This window comes from Clinocottus analis, unplaced genomic scaffold (genome assembly GCF_023055335.1).
Source record: "Clinocottus analis isolate CAN_PGR_092001 unplaced genomic scaffold, fCliAna1.0.p SCAF_10, whole genome shotgun sequence".
NCBI lineage: Eukaryota > Metazoa > Chordata > Actinopteri > Perciformes > Cottidae > Clinocottus > Clinocottus analis.
The window spans coordinates 3466242-3483620 of NW_027175821.1; the positions used below are offsets into that span (position 1 = coordinate 3466242).

At 42.7% G+C, this 17379-nt stretch overlaps 3 protein-coding genes across 4 annotated transcripts; 1 reads left to right on the forward strand and 2 right to left on the reverse strand.

The window, feature by feature from the left end:
- Positions 1-515: 515 nt before the first annotated feature.
- Positions 516-4034, reverse strand: fnta (farnesyltransferase, CAAX box, subunit alpha). The gene is made up of 9 exons (XM_068588264.1): positions 3863-4034; positions 3241-3326; positions 2976-3090; positions 2587-2691; positions 2269-2395; positions 1987-2135; positions 1666-1728; positions 1312-1504; positions 516-1156 (listed from the first exon to the last, which is right to left on the reverse strand). The coding sequence occupies exons 1-9, from the start codon at positions 3988-3990 to the stop codon at positions 1019-1021; spliced, it is 1104 nt and encodes a 367-aa protein (XP_068444365.1). The 5' UTR covers positions 3991-4034; the 3' UTR covers positions 516-1018.
- Positions 4035-4559: 525 nt separating this feature from the next.
- On the reverse strand, positions 4560-11352 carry aup1 (AUP1 lipid droplet regulating VLDL assembly factor). Of its 2 annotated transcripts, none has more exons than XM_068581070.1 (12): positions 11090-11352; positions 9808-9945; positions 9172-9322; positions 8510-8697; positions 7811-7883; positions 7280-7353; positions 6659-6725; positions 6418-6520; positions 6172-6309; positions 5924-6063; positions 5598-5686; positions 4560-4935 (listed from the first exon to the last, which is right to left on the reverse strand). In XM_068581070.1, exons 1-12 carry the CDS (start codon positions 11128-11130, stop codon positions 4890-4892), a joined length of 1248 nt encoding a protein of 415 aa, XP_068437171.1. In that variant the 5' UTR covers positions 11131-11352; the 3' UTR covers positions 4560-4889. The 2 variants fall into 2 exon arrangements, with proteins under 2 accessions (XP_068437171.1, XP_068437163.1); XM_068581062.1 differs by lacking the exon at positions 11090-11352 and adding an exon at positions 10580-10719.
- Positions 11353-12110: 758 nt separating this feature from the next.
- On the forward strand, positions 12111-17275 carry ctsf (cathepsin F). Its single transcript, XM_068586591.1, has 14 exons — positions 12111-12498; positions 12926-13036; positions 13551-13632; positions 13938-13999; positions 14140-14212; positions 14403-14516; positions 14825-14973; positions 15069-15165; positions 15304-15384; positions 15508-15627; positions 15865-15929; positions 16099-16189; positions 16277-16335; positions 16617-17275. Exons 1-14 carry the CDS (start codon positions 12253-12255, stop codon positions 16689-16691), a joined length of 1425 nt encoding a protein of 474 aa, XP_068442692.1. The 5' UTR covers positions 12111-12252; the 3' UTR covers positions 16692-17275.
- The last annotated feature ends 104 nt before the right edge of the window (positions 17276-17379 follow it).

Genomic DNA, 17379 nt, shown 5'->3' on the forward strand with positions numbered 1-17379 from the left:
CCTTTGCCTTTTTTGGCCTCGGTGTCGTCAGCGTCACGCTTCTCAGTCGTGTCGCTGACGTGCTAATTTGTGTGTAACACTGAGGAGGAAAAAGCAGAGAAAAGCGAGCGGCCCTACTCCAACGTCGAGTATGAAGAGAAGCTGTAATTACACACTGCTGGCAGACCCGACTGCTCGGTTGGAAAACTGGAGGGATGGATTGTGCTGTAGTGTCGGCAGAAGTAGAAACAGCTGCATCTAGTGGAGTAAATCCATTTTCCTGGCTCCGAGGGAGTCCAGGACGTGACGCGGCCTCGCCCGGCATCTCAGCTCAGAGGACCAACCAGGACGAACTCGGCCCGATAGCAAACAAAGTGGCTCATTCAGAGCGACCGATATAGAATGAGGAGAACGGGGACGCGGCGATGTTGTGACTCATTGATCGGAGTGCGACCGCAAACCGCTGCAGCTCATCTCTCGTCCGCTATATTATCGACGGATAGTTTCACAAACCACTCCGAGTATTACAAGAAAGTTTTATTTTTCACGCTTCAGGGTGCTTTCTGCCGCCTTCCATTGCACGTTCACAACACATACGCTATAACATACACGTCCTATTTGGGGTTAAGTCGCCAATGAGTTTCATTAAAAAATGTTATATGGAAAACAAAGAGTCGAACTCAAAATTCGATGTCAGAAAACTCCTGTTAATATGGATTTTCTTTCTCTAAACAGATATAAACATAAGATGTGTATCTACCATCCATGAAATGTAATTCAGTGGGCATGAAAAAGCACCAACAGTTTATCAGGAGGCTCTATGGAGCCTGCTGTCAAACACAGATTTATAGGCTCAAAACAAAAAAGATGTATTCACATGCCACTTTCATGAATGTAAACGTCGATAAACTAGCTCAATTATTTCTAAATCCACAGTTTAATTGTGTAGTTATTTAGTCCCATTTTAAGAAACCTCCTCAGAGCTGCATGGGCGGGGGCTCGGCTGTCGGAGTGCACAAGGTGCGAGCCTCTCGGTGGTTTAACTCAGGTTAGAAGGTTCAGGATCGTCCGCCTTGGGGTCAGAGGGGCCGCTGCATTTGTTCTTTAAGGATCGTCCCAAAAACCGCCAGTACTCCTTACGGATGGTGTCCTTCTCCTGGGCCAATAGTTGACAAATCTACACAGAGAGAGGGGAGAGACACGAGCACGTCAGCAAAACCATGATAATGGCGCAATTTCTTTGTTTATTTAAAATAATCCTGATCTCTCACAGACGAGCAAGAGTCGGAACTATTTCTTCGGTTGCCTTCTCCTTCCGACAAAAGCACTTACTTCTAGAGCCTTTCTTAACGTTTCCTTTCGGTCCCCTTCTGACATGTTCTCTTTTTTGTTGCTGTTCTCCAAGATGTCCTCGTAGCAATCAAACAGAAAGGCCAGAAGATAAGATGAACAGTGCGTCTCCTTCAGCTCAAGGACCCTCTCCAGCAGGCCGGGCGGAGACGACAGACCTTGGTCTTGCAGCATCCTTGGGATCAAAAAAAGAAAAGTGACACAGAGTCTCCACAGGCTTTTTTACTTTTGTAGCAGGTTCTATATTGCGAATGTCTGAACCTTATGAACAAATACAAGAATATACAAACATTTGCTCCTTGAAGATTCACTGGGATTAGATTTGTGACAACTTACCCTTTCAAATAGTTCCATGCACTCTCGTTGTGGGGCGCCTTCTTGATTTGAATCAGACAATACCTTATACAGGAGAGAGGAGGGTCAGTCTAATGCGTGCAACAGAAAACGAGCTGAAGCAGGAACAATGCCCGGATTATAAAAAGAAACCTTTTCTTATTCGTACAGCTTGTTTATAGGACATCGAAAGTGAAGGCAGGAGGTTATTCCCAACACTCAAGAAAGCAGACTGACTTTAAATGGAAGTTATTTATGGCAGGAAGTCCAAAAATGTGAAGATGCAAATGAACTTTCTGTCCAGACTTTTAGGGAACTACTCACTGAATCTCTCTCTCCACGATGGCTGGATCAGAGAAGCCTGTAGTGTGAGAAATTACAAAATGCCTCTGGTTCCATGCAGAGTTATTCCTCACATCTTCTTCCAGAAGAGTCTCCACGAACTCCAGCTCGTCGTCCCACAGTTTGTACTCCTGCGATGCATGACACAAATACTGACCACAGAGGAACTCAAACTAAGCATCCTGAAAATAAAATGAATGAGTAAAGGAGTTGTTCTGGCTCAATGTGGGCTCTTCAAACTCTGCAGAGAGCTCAAACACGCACCTGGATGACCCACTGTCTCTGCTGCCAGGCATGGTAGTTCTTTGCATCTTGGCTGAGGATGTCCGCAATGAACTCCAACTCCTCCGACGGGTCATTCAACCACTCGACCACCATACGTCTGTGATGCCTGCCAGGAGAGTAGAGGATAGTCTAATGCTTTCATCAAACTTAAAATAACTTTTTAATTCCTGGTGTCACCCTTCTTTCTCCACAGGCTAAGAATCCTTTGCTCAATTGTTCACCATACATAGAAATTGACAACGCCCCTTTCAACTGCTACATACACATGCTCCCTGACAGGGATTTGTCAGCGCTCACCAGACTTGATAGTTTTTGGGTTGCTCCTCGATGATGGCAGTAATGTACCGCATCTCCTCCCTCAGGTCTTTCGACAGGGCTTGCAGCAACACTCGCCTGTAGTGCCTGCACACAGCCGAAGAACTGTCATTAAACAGATGAACTGAAAAGGTAAACAAAAAGTGTACTTTTTTTTGTGTGTGTATTTGACAGCTCGTGGGAGTGGGACCTCTTTGTTCATTAAACGACAGCTCTGTCCAAACATAACCTGTATAATATTTATGTCATATATGGAGGTGGTGCAGGTTTTACGATCCACCGCGCAGCATCAGTAAGATTATACCTTTTTTCTACTTTGAAATCAACTCTAAACATGAGTTTTCCATATCCCAGACATGCATCATCCTCACCAAACTGTGTAATTAGCAGCATTTAGCTCAATGGCTTCCGCTGTCAAGGCAAACGCCCGATCGCTTCTTTCATCGTTCTTCAGGAGTGCACGAAAATAGTCGTACACGTCCGAGACTGTTGGGAAGAAATACAAATAAACGTTAAAAATGTGCATGTTATACACGTGCTTCAGAAATATCAACAACGTTCTGACTACAACTACTTTTGGCTCAATACTTTTACATGGTGTCCCATGTCGCTCACTAATAATCCCCACAATCTTACACTTGTCAGAATAGGCGATCTTCACAACAGGAGTCGGTCCATCGTCCTGAGGAACTGGCTCCAGATCAGCCCACTCCTTCCTGTCTCTGGAGGACACACACACACACACACACACACACACACACACACACACACACACACACACACACACACACACACGGGGGGTTTCTTGGCTGCTAATCCAATATTGTGCCTGAAGGTAGATGATGACGAAGCGAGCATTTCTTATGCAGCCTACTTTACAACAAACATGTCAATTCACGTGAAACGCTAAGTTATCGTCTTTGCTGCTTGAGCACAGTTTATTTGTACTTTTCTTAGTTTAATAAATGTTCCTACTAGGCACTGCAGACCGGTGTGAATGTACAGAAACAACTATGCTAACAGTTAGCATATTTAGCACAACACTGTTTTAATAAAGATATTGTTACATATTTGAAGTTGAATCCAGTTAAACAGCTAGTAACATAATTATGGCACGCGATTGAGGAAACGTTCAGACATTAAATTAATAAGTTATCAAACGTTACACATTGAAACTAAAGGCAGAAGGTGTTACCATGAGAGTAGCTGCTAAGCTAGCCACTCGAACTTTTATGCAAAAATAATAACCGGAACTTACCTGTAAAATATATATCGAGTCGGGTCGAGGAAGTAATCATCCCCGAGGTGGTCCTCAGCCTCCACATCAAACTCTTTCCCTTCTTTCACTTCTACAGACTCATTTGTAATTTCCTCGACACCTGACATCGCTAATTTGGTAGCTTAATCCTTGAAGGAAGGAGGGAAACGTAATATCCGGTGTAGCGGAAAGATGCGTTTTCGTGCTGTGGGAAATACGAGACTCGTTCCAGATGAGCCGCGCCTCTGTCCTTGTACGTTGTTAAACTTTGTTTCAGTTTGGTTGAAAACACGAAAATATATTTTATTTTATTTGTCTGAATCCAAAAACGAAAATATAAGAGAATCAAACTCAAATGACGAGCTGATTTATTTTTTTTGCTAATTGTTCTGTTTTTGTTCTTTTGAGACGTAAAGCAGGGCAGGTAACCGGAACTACGAGTCTGTCAAAATAAAAGCCAAGGCAATAAAATGATTCTATGCAAGTAATATTGTTTTCAAAGTCATTTTTGCACAGTTGGTGTTAGCACTCATATTTGGTTTGTCTTACATTTGAAAGTAAATGCAGCCATGCACTACAAAATATAAATGAATATGACAGTAGTCATGCAATGTAGAAAATGTAAATTTAAAAAAATACGTGACGTAATATTCCCCCCAGCCTGTGGACACTCAACCAAAACAACATCAGTGACACATTTCTTAAGGTCAAGCTGAACTTTATTTTCATCGACGACTCTGGACATTATAAAAATAAATAGATGATTCACAGTCAGTGGATCGTAATACAAATTGTTATCAAAATTATGCATCAGCCAGAATGAAGAATTAAACACATGCATGATCACCCTGCCAGCGACGTGTACATGTTCTGAACACTCCTCTCCGCCATCTGCAATGAACTAAATCTGTTCTGCAACAGAACCCGTTGACGTTATAGAAAAATCACCATTCAAATTAGACAGCTATGCAAGTTGAATATGCTTCTCTCTGATGTTTCCAGCGGTTGCTTGACCCAAAAAGTGTGTTCAGTGACTGTCTTCTTGATCCAATCCGTGTTTTTCAATGTAGCGTCTAGAAGAGGAAGAAAAGAGCATACGGTCAAAGTGGAGCAGTCAGTGCTTTTCTGGACCAAAATGTAAATGCATTATGGTCAATCTCAAATTCTTTTTTACAGTTTGTCCCCCTATTTGAACATGAATACTGAACATATCAATAAAGCGCCAACAGAATGCTCTGCAGCTGCAGAGTTGGATAATGACTTGACCTCTGTACATGATGTTCTGCTTCACAGTCTGGATTTGAGAACAAGTCTGCCGGGTCTAAGTTAGTGAAGACAGGAGCATTTTTACAGAAGATTTCCATCTGGAGCGGCTTTAACCTGATGTATAATCACTATGGAGCGACAGAAAGGAACTTTAAAGTAAATCTCGAAGCAAATTAATATTGCAAAACTGTCCGGGTCAGCTGCAAGATGTTGTGCATAATGAAGCAGGTTTGGCTTTTCTACGAGGTGTCTTTATTAGCATGACCTGAACGAACATCAGGTACTTTTAAGGAGTACAGAGATTATTTGACTAAAACAATAGTTGAAGATTTCATTCCACCCGGTAAGGCTGGCTCTGTTTGCCATATCTGCTGCAATATCAGCAAAGACGATGCTCTTCTAGCAAATACAATAATCTATTTTATGATGTAATGACATCACATTGCTTGTGGCAGAAAGAAAAACTCACCTTCTTGCAAAATTATAGAGGGCTTCTTTTCTCTCTTGGAGAGACAAATGTCTGTCGACTGGTGATCTCCCAAAAGATTTGGCAGCAGGCTGTGAATAAAAATGTATTTATCAATTTACTGGAAAAAAGGAGGAAAAAAACAAGCAAGATGGATTGCATTTGAGAACAAACTTAATCAATCTTGAACAAGATGAAGTAGCCAAACTAAAATGTCCAGGATTTATCCATTTCAAATTCCACAGTGAATCTGAACTTGATATGTTTATTGATGACTCAAAGGGATCCTAAATGATAAACGGTCCGGTTGTAGAGCAGCAGCGTCGAACCTTTATGGTGGGAGTCGGACCAGAGGAATAGGAGCTGTTCATAGAAGACCCGAAAGCAGACGTCCCGGTCGCCTCCATTGGACTTTCGTCCTTGTTCTCCAACAGATTTGTTATGGTAGTGTCCACACAGTTGGTTTTCGCTGCACACAATCAAGAGACAACCATAAAAGGCATGACCATTCAAACCATCTCCAAGTATTGGAAGCATGTGTAAACAATAATGCCTTGCACTGAGGATAGGGCTCTACCTAAGTCCTTCGCGATGACATTCAGGGGGACATGAGGCAGCACGTCCTTCACCTGTTGGGCCATCCTCGCAATCCTGTGATCGTCGGTGCCCAAACTCTGGACCATGAAACCGAGGCCGATAGAGCCAGGTCTGACACCTCGGGTGAGGGAGAACAGCGGACATTAGACCCACGAAAAACCTGCAGAACCACCGGCCGGAGCCGTACGTGCAGGGAACCTGGTGCTCGTTTATGAAATGCACTTACTTGTCGATGTTTGTGGTACAATGTGCCGTTTACGTTTGATGTGCTCCGCTTTATCCGCTTTAGTGATCTTGGTGGAGACCAAGCCAAGTTCACCGCCTAACAGCTGAAATTAAAAGACACACATAAGACACATCTTTAGTATACAAATGTTGCACAAAAAGTAAATAAAAAAAAGAAGAACAACAAGAGGCATCTTTGGAGACAAAACATTCGTGGCGTTAATTGGACACATTGTTTTTACCTCCTGGGCTTTGTTTGCAAAGTCCTGCATGGACTCGCCCTCTTGTCTGGACACTGGTGGGAGCCAACTGGGATGGAAATGAAAGAACAAAACTAGAATTACTGTCTTGCGGTTGTTTGCATCCGCCAACCAGTCTAGTTGCAGTTTGCCTCCATGTCGGACCATCACTTTTATCCTTTTAGACATTTGAGTGAAATCGTTAGAATTAGCATGCGACTGTTTTGATCAACACAGCCGACGCGGAGGCAGAGGAAGCAACATGTGAAGTAAAAAACTATTATGTTAACAGAAATGTTCGAAATCTATTTGGAAAAGTGAGTTTGGAACTGCGAGCACTAAACAATTACTTATTGGAGTAATTTAGTTTTAAAAGCATTTGAAACGCATGCTCGTCAATCAGCATTACAGGCAAGACAGGACTGGGCTCAGTAGTTGGTGTTTTTCATCAGCTTTTGTCTTTTTGATCTCAAGAGGATATAGTTTAGTTACATAAACATACCTCAGTTACATGAAAAACAAACACAACTATTAGATTATTAGAGATCATTTAGCTGCAGAGCATCGGGATCCAACGTTAAAAAGTAATTGCTGATAGAAAAATTGATAGAAATTATTTAGTACCTTACATGATACACTGTACATGGAACAAAAAATGTCCATAAGAGCTCCATCAGCCAGCTGGAATCCGGTGTGCTCTGTGGACACAATATGTACACAGTCACAGGGAGACGAAACGGTTCTGGTGACACAAAACATCCTGAGACTTTTTCAAAGATCTCCACTGAGCGCAACTTTAGTCACAGCAACTCAAGCTAAATTATTCTGTGTAGAGTTAAGAAGCCTCCACTAATCAGCTTCCAGAAAAGTGCCCTGTTTTTGTAATGATTTTCCACACCAGGGATCGGTATATAAATGCATTTCACCCCATAGATTTCCTTCCTTCCACTGCGTGTTAACATTTGATATTTAGGGGCATGTTACATGGTTTATACATGTCATCACCAACCACATTAAGACATCTCACATTCAGCTATTCTAAACCAACAGAGAATGCTGTAAATACACAATTAAACAGTGTTGTTAAAAAAAGGTATCTACCGCATTACACTATAATTTTTTTCAATTTCAAAATAAAAGTTCATACGACATTACCAAAGCAATCAGTGGTCTGGTCACCCGTAAGGCCACAGGTTGAATGGAATCAGTCAGTGAAAAAGGCCAGGAGCTGAGAGGAAAAACACAAGTTTAGTATGGTGAAGTCAAGCATTTTACTCATGTATTTTATTTTGAAAATATATCGATAATCATGAGGAAAAGCATCGGTTAACTTCTGGTTTGTGTTGTACTTGGCACAAAACATTTAAATCAGATTTACACATCTTTAGTGAAAACTGTGCTCCTCGCAGTTGTATTGGGTTTCAGTGGATCTCAGAAGATTGTGAGCTCCTCAAATTAAAGACAGGAATGAACCGATCCTGCAGCTGTTTTCATGTCTTTACACCAATCTGCCCGTCGAACTCTCGAGGGGAATTTGTGAGAGGAGACAACCGCCAAAGTAATTAATCTCCATCTCAAAGTGCCATAGAAGAGGAATGATAATTTAAATCACTTCCTACATCCAAAGTCATGAGTACGAGGCCAAAACACTGTCTCCATCTGCAAATACTGATAGATGCTTTACCGATGTGCCGAGGGACCAAATTTATTATAGTTGTTCAATATGAATGCCTATAAAAAAAGACATAAACAAGACAGCTAAAGTAGAATTTGTGGGAAAAATGTTAAATTTTCTCAAAAAGTAAATACAAAGTAGTAGCAGATGGGTCCTGCAACAGAAATGTTCACACAAACCTGAACTTCAACAGGCCAGCACGGCCGTTTGTGGTGTCCTCTTCAGGAAACAGAAGCAGAGGAGGGGTGCCTTCAGTGGAGCAGTACCGCTGAAGAGACTCTCCTACGGCTTCCTGGCCAGACGCTGAATGGATTTCCATGAAGCCTCTTGCCCAACACACAAAGCCCGTGGAGCCCTCCAACTGGGGCTAAAGAGCCGGAAGAGAAAGAGCAAACTCAACCTCACGCCGACTTCACTGTGTTCAAGGGGGGAATACCATTCATCGCACTGGTTTAAAACGAAAGAAAAAGTCAGCGTTGAGATAGAAAGACGACCGGGTTGCCATGCGTGTAAGACTTTAATGCGCTAATGCAAACACAGGCTCCTCTGTTAACATACAGAAGGTCATGTACTTTCATCTGTTTAGTTCCTCTGGGAGAAAATTCACAATGCTTCAAGTGTAACACTGACATGTGGATGCCTCATGTTTGTATAAATTATAATGTACAATGTGTGCTGCAAACAAATGTATGATGATTTAACAGAAAATGGATGAAAATTGCTTGGTTAAAAAAAAGGACACTCATTTCATAGTGCTAATTACCGAAAGACTGCAGCGGGATAAAATGTTTAAAACATCCTGCATCGCGTTGTTTTGCTCATTTAAAAGTCAAACACTCACAGTATGGCAGGGGGTCAGAAGGTTGATTATGTTGTGGTCGAACTCCGTCACATGGTTGCATGTGTACAGCTTGGTGTTTCTGTCTCTGGAGCGAGGGTTTTTCTGTCTCACATGCATCCCCAGGACCGAGCACATAACCCTGACAATAAATCTAAGAGAACAATAAGACACAGGTGGATGTAATGTTACACGCAGAGGTGACATTCACAAAACATACAGTTTATCACAGCTTCTACATAACAATGCAGATATTTTAGACGTGTTGTTTACTTATATGTAACGTTCTTCAATACCATATCAAATGTATTGAGCAGCCGTTAGCCTTCATGGTATGCTATGGGGTGGCGGTGTGTAATGAGTCATTTTAGCATTACAGCTGTGAGAGGCAGCCATGCTGCAATTATTCTGAATAAATTACACAGTATGCAATATATATAAAGCACAAGTCCACAGCATTAACTGTCCCTGTGTTTTCCATTTTCACTACTTGTACCTCACTTATTAAAACAAACTTTTAAATGTATTAGAATATGCATAATATTAATAACACATCTGTGGTTACCACAACAGCTCCCGCTGGAGGGTAAAATGTGTTCAGAGAAAAAAAACAAAAAACATATGCTCTAAAATACTTGCCTTCTAACAAAACTCTCTGGGAGCGCACAGCTGACCAAGAACACATGAACACCAATAAAAATCCTTATCAGCATCAAACAGATGCCAACTGGAGAGTAAATCAGCAACAGCATGAGAAGAACGGCATCTTTGGGAAACCTGCACGGAGAAAACATTGATAAATAATCTGTTTCTTACAGCATGTGTAAAGGGCAGTGGGTGACATGTGAAAAGAGTGGTGAGATCGTGACAGACATGAGTCACACTGACAGGGATGCAAAGCAACCAACAAACTTTATTAGGCAGCAAACACACACACACAAACATGTGGATTTGTGTGTGTTTATTCCAGTACCTTCTGTTCTAGCACTAAACCACCCACACCAGGGTTACCTTCCATATATACTGAGCCACACAATAGCAAAAGCTCTTTGTGGTACATAATGCCGTTAAACAATGGCGCTATCTGTGGAGAAACCGCAGGGCCGTTAGAAACCCGTTTCCACGTCCATGTGTCCCCCACATGCAGGTAAACCTCCAATTACTCAGTTTAACGCTGACCTTTTTAAATCTGATCGTTTCTTTGTTTTTAGTTATTACATCCAGCAACGCATGGTTGCTTCCCTGTTGCATGAACGTTTGCATTTTTGACATGTTATTTATGACACGTGTCAAACTTTGCGTGGTCGTCTTTTGGCGGTGATTCCTGATGTTAGATCAAACACGTTAGTAACTGGCGTGAAACCCGACACCTAAAATCCCAACTGCTGCATTATCAGGCCTCACGTCCCACCTGCTTTACTGTGCAATGTGGCCCGTTTGTTTTCACGCAGGGCCTTCGTGGCCGAGGCACAACTTTTCATCTCCGTATCCGAGGTGTGTTCTCCTCCTCAGACCCAGGAGGACAAAGTTGAGCTAGCTCGGTGTTTTAATACAACTTTAACTATCAGCTACCCGGAGACAGCAACGGCACGTTCATTGCAAGACGTCAGAATAAAACGGTCATGTCGCGAGCTAACGCGTCGACACGACAACACAACACACACGGGAGCGAAAAAGATGTTTACGTTAACGTCACCGCTAACGGCTAGCGAGGCGAGCCCGCTCTCGGTAGCTGAGTGTTGAAAAAAGGTGCGATATCCCTTCGTGGTATCGTGGTTAACATACGGTACAGGTCACCGACAACACGTCGGTGTCACGTTAGTTAATGAACAAACAGGATAACACATGTTTCTAAGTGGTGTTAGCTGAAGATTAGCAGTCTCCGCTAGCTAGCTAGTTAGCTGGCCGTTAGCTGACTTACCGACGAAAGTCAAACATGTCCTCGATGCCCCGGTTCTCCATGTCTGCAGTCGGACCTTCGCACAGAGGCTAATGCTAAGAAAACAACCTGGTCTCTAAATATAAATTAGTCATGCCGTACACGACAGCGACGGTGTTGTTCCCACGTGAGCCAGAGGGATTGTACTGAATGCTGAATGGTTTCGAGCGGTCTATTTCAGCGAGTTTTAAACGTTAGCTTAGTCCAAAGGTGCCTCTGCCCGCGGTGCTAGCAGCGCTAGCCCCTGTGTGCCAGCAGCAGCAACAACACTTCCGTTCGGAATCCTCCAGAATAAAAGGACTACGTCCATAAATGGGACTTAAAAGTTGAGCTAAATTTGGCACAGAAATGCAAATTGATACTCATCCTAAATTATGCATTATTATTATTATTATTCTGTCGTGTAAACTGTATGAAATAAAACATCTATATACCCTCAATATTGATCTACTATTGTACTAGGTGTATTGTTTCATTATTTTTATTTTACTTTTTATTATTGTTGTTGTTGTTGTGCAAATTCCTTGTAGGTGAAGGTCAGTAAATGATCCTGATTCTGATTCAAAGTCGGATAATTTCCTCCCAATATTGAATTCCAACTACAGAAGAAGTGACGGTATGTTGTCTCCCTCTAGTGGATATATTTGATTACTACTGGTAATTATAACGTCGCTAGTTTTCTCAGTAAATACATTTCTAAATGTGCTATTGATATGAAGTTTCACCAGGTGTCGTTAATAACCCACGTAATGCATCCATACAAAGAAAACCATAAAAAATAATTTCAGAAATTAAGTTATGTGTCATTATATGGACTGACAACACGCTGACTGAAATGTATTTAATAATTTTGTAAAAATAGCACTATATCGCACTAAGTATATATATGTTGGTGGTTAACCGGTTATTATGGCTTCATGAGTGTGTGTGTGTGCGTGTGTAATTAAATTATTGTTATGTATGTGTAACAGACCCCGCCCACTAATACCATTGACTCCTCCCAAAACCTCATCCGTGTTTTGTTTGGCAACAACAGGCGAACGTTACATCTTGGGTAACCGCTGCTGATGACTTCATATTGATTTATTTTATTTATAAAAGCAGAAGATCTGTTCTCGTTTGAACCCGCCTGGACACTGACAAAGATGGTTGTCGGATCCCGCTTTCCTGTAATCTTGTGGCTGGCCGTGGCCGCCATAGGGGGCTCGGTACTCGGGCTCGGTGAGGACATCGACCGGCCTCTGATCGGGCCTCTTGGCTCCCCTATCCGGCTCCAGGAGTCCGACCCCGGCCTGAAGAAGGCTCTGGAGTTCGCGGAGGAGCGCTACAACCGGGGCTCCAATGCCATGCACCTCCGCAAAACCAGCCGGCTCATCTCGGCCACCAAGCAGGTGACGTTAACACACACACACACACACACACACACACACACACACACACACACACACACACACACACCGTGTACTTTGTATTCTTCTTAATTTATTCACAGCGCTGTGGCATTTTATTCTAGCCATAACGAGTGTGAATGAATAACCTGACGATTTGCGATATTTCAGTAAGATTTACGTCCAATTAATTGTAAACAAAGGCACCAGTGTGGACTATTCGCAGCTGCGTCATGTCGCAAGAGTGAGCTAAAATGTGATTTACCTTCAAAATAATGGTATGAGCTCGTATATTCTGCGGTATACATGTTCCTTATGCATACAGCAACAATGAGTACCACTATACTGCACCTTTCTAGTCCTGTCTCAATGCTTCATTAAGAGCAATGTGTCTTGTGTGTAGTAACTCCTGTGTGTGTTTGTTTTCCAGCTGGTTAAGGGTATCCGCTATGCCATAACAGTGGAACTGAGTAACACCCAGTGCAAGAAATCCACCAGGCTCAGGACATGTGACTTCTATCCCGAGTTGCACAAACTCAAGGTAGAGTGTGTGTGTGTGTGTGTGTGTGTGTGTGTGTGTGTGTGTGTGTGTGTGTGTGTGTGTGTGTGTGTGTGTGTGTGTGTGCGTGTGTGTGCATGAGAGTGAGGGTGATTGAGGGAGACAAAGTAGGTCATTGTCTCAGTTTAAAGAATGGCAAATTTCTCCAAGGACTATGCCATAATCCTAAATTAGCAAAGTGTTAATTGTGTAATTGAGTTGTTATCGCAGTTATTATGCTGATGCTTTAAGGCCTCATTCATGCAAACACAACCTGACACATGCACGTCTTTTTGTTAGTTTTAGACTTTACAGTCGAGACCTAATCGTGTTTTTTTCTTTTAAACGTCCTCTATCTGAGTCCAGTGGGAGGAAATGAGATGGTCCTATTGAGTCCTTTTCATTTTTAATAATACACAGACACACAAGAGAATTGTTGTGTAACATATTGTTCCACCTTACAATCTATTTTCAACCGACCTCTGTCCTGTCTATGTTTTTTTTGTGTTTATGTCAGACGGAGGTGTGTCTGTTCGAAGTGTGGGACATTCCCTGGCAGGAGGGTTCCACTCAGTTCAAACAGAAGTGTCAGCCTAAAGGTCAGTCAGCAGCCACACACATCACGAAGTGGTCAAAGTTTGTCTGGAGAACACACACATGGTCCACACTGAGGGACGGTGTTTCCTCTGCACAGGCTCCTTTCATTTACCATTCACCCAAGAGTAGCCTTAATTAACCAGATTGTGCATTGAAATACTCCCAGAGAAAGACTTTATGCTAACGTTTCCTTCATTTTGACCACTTCTTCTTGTTTTCTAGTCCTTAAACTTTGCATGTGGCCAACAACTGTTTGATAAATGTGTGCTCTAACATAACATTTTGTCCTGGATGTCTTTCTTATCAGTTGAAGCTCAATTAGAAGAAACCAACAAGATCGCGGATGCATCCACCAGCCAGCCTCTGCCGGTAAAAACAATGTCCAATTCAGATCAATGACAGCACTGACAACAAGGTTCACGTCCTTATCTGCCTTCCCTTGTGCAAACCTCTGGATTTAAGATTAAAGATACGCTCTGCATGCGTTTTGTCTGCTCATTATCTGGCAGGAATCTGTGGAGCTGTTGGGCCAGTTCAAAGAGTTCATGGTGACGTACAATAAGGACTACAGCAGCCAGGAGGGTGAGTGACTGACACCAATGTATTGTTCATACCCAACATAGATTGCATAATGTGTCGCCGTTGCTTCGGGCGTTAAAGTAAAATGTGAAATATGGATAAAACAGGGCAGTAAAACAGCCCTTCGCTGTCAGGCGCCATATCATTTTAAAAAAAAATCTATGTTGTTTTTTTTAACCTTTTGATCCTGCAGAGGCAGATTATCGTCTGCGCGTCTTCCACGAGAACCTGAAGACCGCCGAGAAGCTCCAGTCTTTGGATCAAGGGTCGGCCGAGTACGGAGTCACCAAGTTCAGCGACCTCACTGGTGTGTGTCTGTTCACGCGTCTCTGCCTTTGCTCGTGTTTCCACACAGTTTCCGATGAGGAGACAGCGTCTGTGTCATCATTTCCTTCAAACATTCTGAAGTAACACAAACGTTTAAGATTCAAGATGTTTATACTGTCATATGCACAGATAACAAACAGTTATTCTATACAATGAAAAGCTTACTTTGCTCGGTCCTCCTAACACACAATTACAATAAACTTAAGGTTAAAAATAAGGCACAAAATCTAAAAGCCCGCTAACTGCTTTAACAGACTTTAACTGCTCTCCTTCTGTTTTTTTCTCCAGAGGAAGAGTTTCGCTCTACTTACCTGAACCCGCTGCTGAGCCAGTGGAATCTCCATCGCTCCATGAAACCGGCGTCTCGCGCCAAAGGCCCCGCCCCCGCCAGCTGGGATTGGCGTGATCACGGAGCTGTTAGTTCCGTGAAGAATCAGGTACCAACAAAGAGATTTAATTATAGGGTGTTCACCCTGAGCAGCACGATGCCTCCGGCCTACTTGGTGCTGATTGGCGTTTGTGTCTCTTTCAGGGCATGTGTGGATCCTGCTGGGCATTTTCTGTCACAGGCAACATTGAAGGCCAGTGGTTCCTGAAAAATGGGACGCTGCTGTCCCTCTCTGAACAAGGTAACACACACACATGCACATACACACATGCACAGACCCCAACAAACACAGATTTCTCCTGCAAGAAAAAAACACCCCACTGTTGGTTAAAAGCCAGGATTTGGTCGGTTCATTGGTTCATTGGTTTGTCCTTCACAGAGCTGGTTGACTGCGATGGGCTGGACCAGGCGTGCAGAGGAGGGCTGCCGGCCAACGCGTATGAATCCATTGAGAAGCTCGGTATGTGTGACACGTGTGGAGGACGAGTGACCCGTGCAACCATTTAAGTGTTCAATGCGGCTATTTGTTGACTCCGTACATGTGATTTAGCCATTTAATCCTCAACCTCGACGCGTTTTTTAGGGGGTCTGGAGACGGAGACCGACTACTCCTACACCGGGAAGAAGCAGAAGTGCGACTTCACCACCGTGAAGGTGGCCGCCTACATCAACAGCTCGGTGGAGCTCTCCAAAGACGAGAAGGGTGAGTGGGCCGAGCGAGCGGAGAGGCTGAAGCGCGACGAGAGGACAGAGCGCTGACCGACAGCTCACTAAAACACACACCGACAAGACACTGATTAGACTCAGCGAACAAACAGTAGTGACACAAACAATGATTTGTTGATTCTTACGTCAAAGAAAAAAGAATTATGAAGATTAATGGGTGTTGACGTTGAACTAGAGAGCTGTTGAATGGACTCTTTATTGTTATTTTTCTCAGAAATTGCAGCGTGGCTGGCTGAAAACGGACCAGTCTCTGTGGCCCTGAACGCCTTCGCCATGCAGGTAAACACCTTTGTCCCACAACGGCAACGACTGCGTGACGAACATGTGACACACGCTGCCACATATTTAGACATACAGCATCGCGGCAACATGCGTTTCCTTTTCACTGAAATGTGATCGTCGGCATACACACATATTCAACTCATCTTTTCTTTGGAAATGGCTGTAGTTCTACAGGAAGGGCGTGTCTCACCCCATGAAGATCTTCTGCAACCCCTGGATGATCGACCACGCTGTGCTGATGGTGGGCTACGGAGAACGTAAGTGATTTTTGTATTGCGTTGTTATTAATCCTGGCTTCGTTTGTCGAGTTGCTGCTTCTTGTATTAATATGTCTGTGCTTTCAGTTAAAAATGTTCCATTCTGGGCCATCAAAAACAGCTGGGGAGAGGATTATGGAGACAAGGTAAGACAACCACACCCACTCACTGTCTTTGTAGATTAAAGTTCTTAAAGATAATATTTTATTCTTTTGGATAATATAGCAACTAGATCGCACATTCTGATTTTAAACAACGTCGTCAGATTGTCCTGACTTGGCAAGATGACATTTAAAATGAGTCAACACTCTTTAATTTGACACTGCAAGACCTCAGCCACAGTCTGGTGTTGTTCTGGTCGGTTGCACGACACTGTACAAAAATAACTCTGTTGTTTGTGTGTTTTTTCCCTCTCTGTCTCCTGCAGGGTTACTACTACCTGTACAGAGGGTCCAATGCCTGTGGGATCAACAAGATGTGCTCATCGGCTGTAGTCAACTAGAGATCTAAAAGCCACACACACACACACACACACCATCATAGTATGTGACTCCACAATTGCCAGCTGACCTCATATTTACAATACTCCCACACACATGTGATCCAGAATGCATGACGATTACAATCAGATGCACATAAAGTCTTGCTGATGTTGCTCCTCTGTTAAACCAGCGTAGTGTTCCACCGTCTTACCTCACACCTCGTGTTACTAAAAACATACCAGCTTTAATAACTCTAGCTTTGCTGATGAATTTTATAGTCATTTTAAAATAGTGGGATCATGTGTGCCGATTTATTTCCGTTAACCTCGCAGGTCAGAAAGATTGCTGTGTTTTAAGTCATTTTTTTGGTTTTAACTCATCTTTCCTCAAAGTAACTGAGTCTGTGTTTGATAAAGAGCGTGCACTAATTCAAAGTCTTTCGTGGTTTCTTGAATGTTTTGTTAACATTGTCCATGTTAATGCTTTGTAGTACTTGAGTGGGATTTTACCTATCTATATTGGTCTGCACATTGGGTCGGTACATAACCACAAAAACTGCTGTAAGACAGTGAGAAGGTTGAATAAAAAAAGTGTGAAATCCTAATCTGTGTGTGTGGTGTTCTTTTCAAAATGTGCAAAATATGTGTATGTATGTGTGTGTGTGTGTATGTATATATATATATATATATATATATATATATATATATA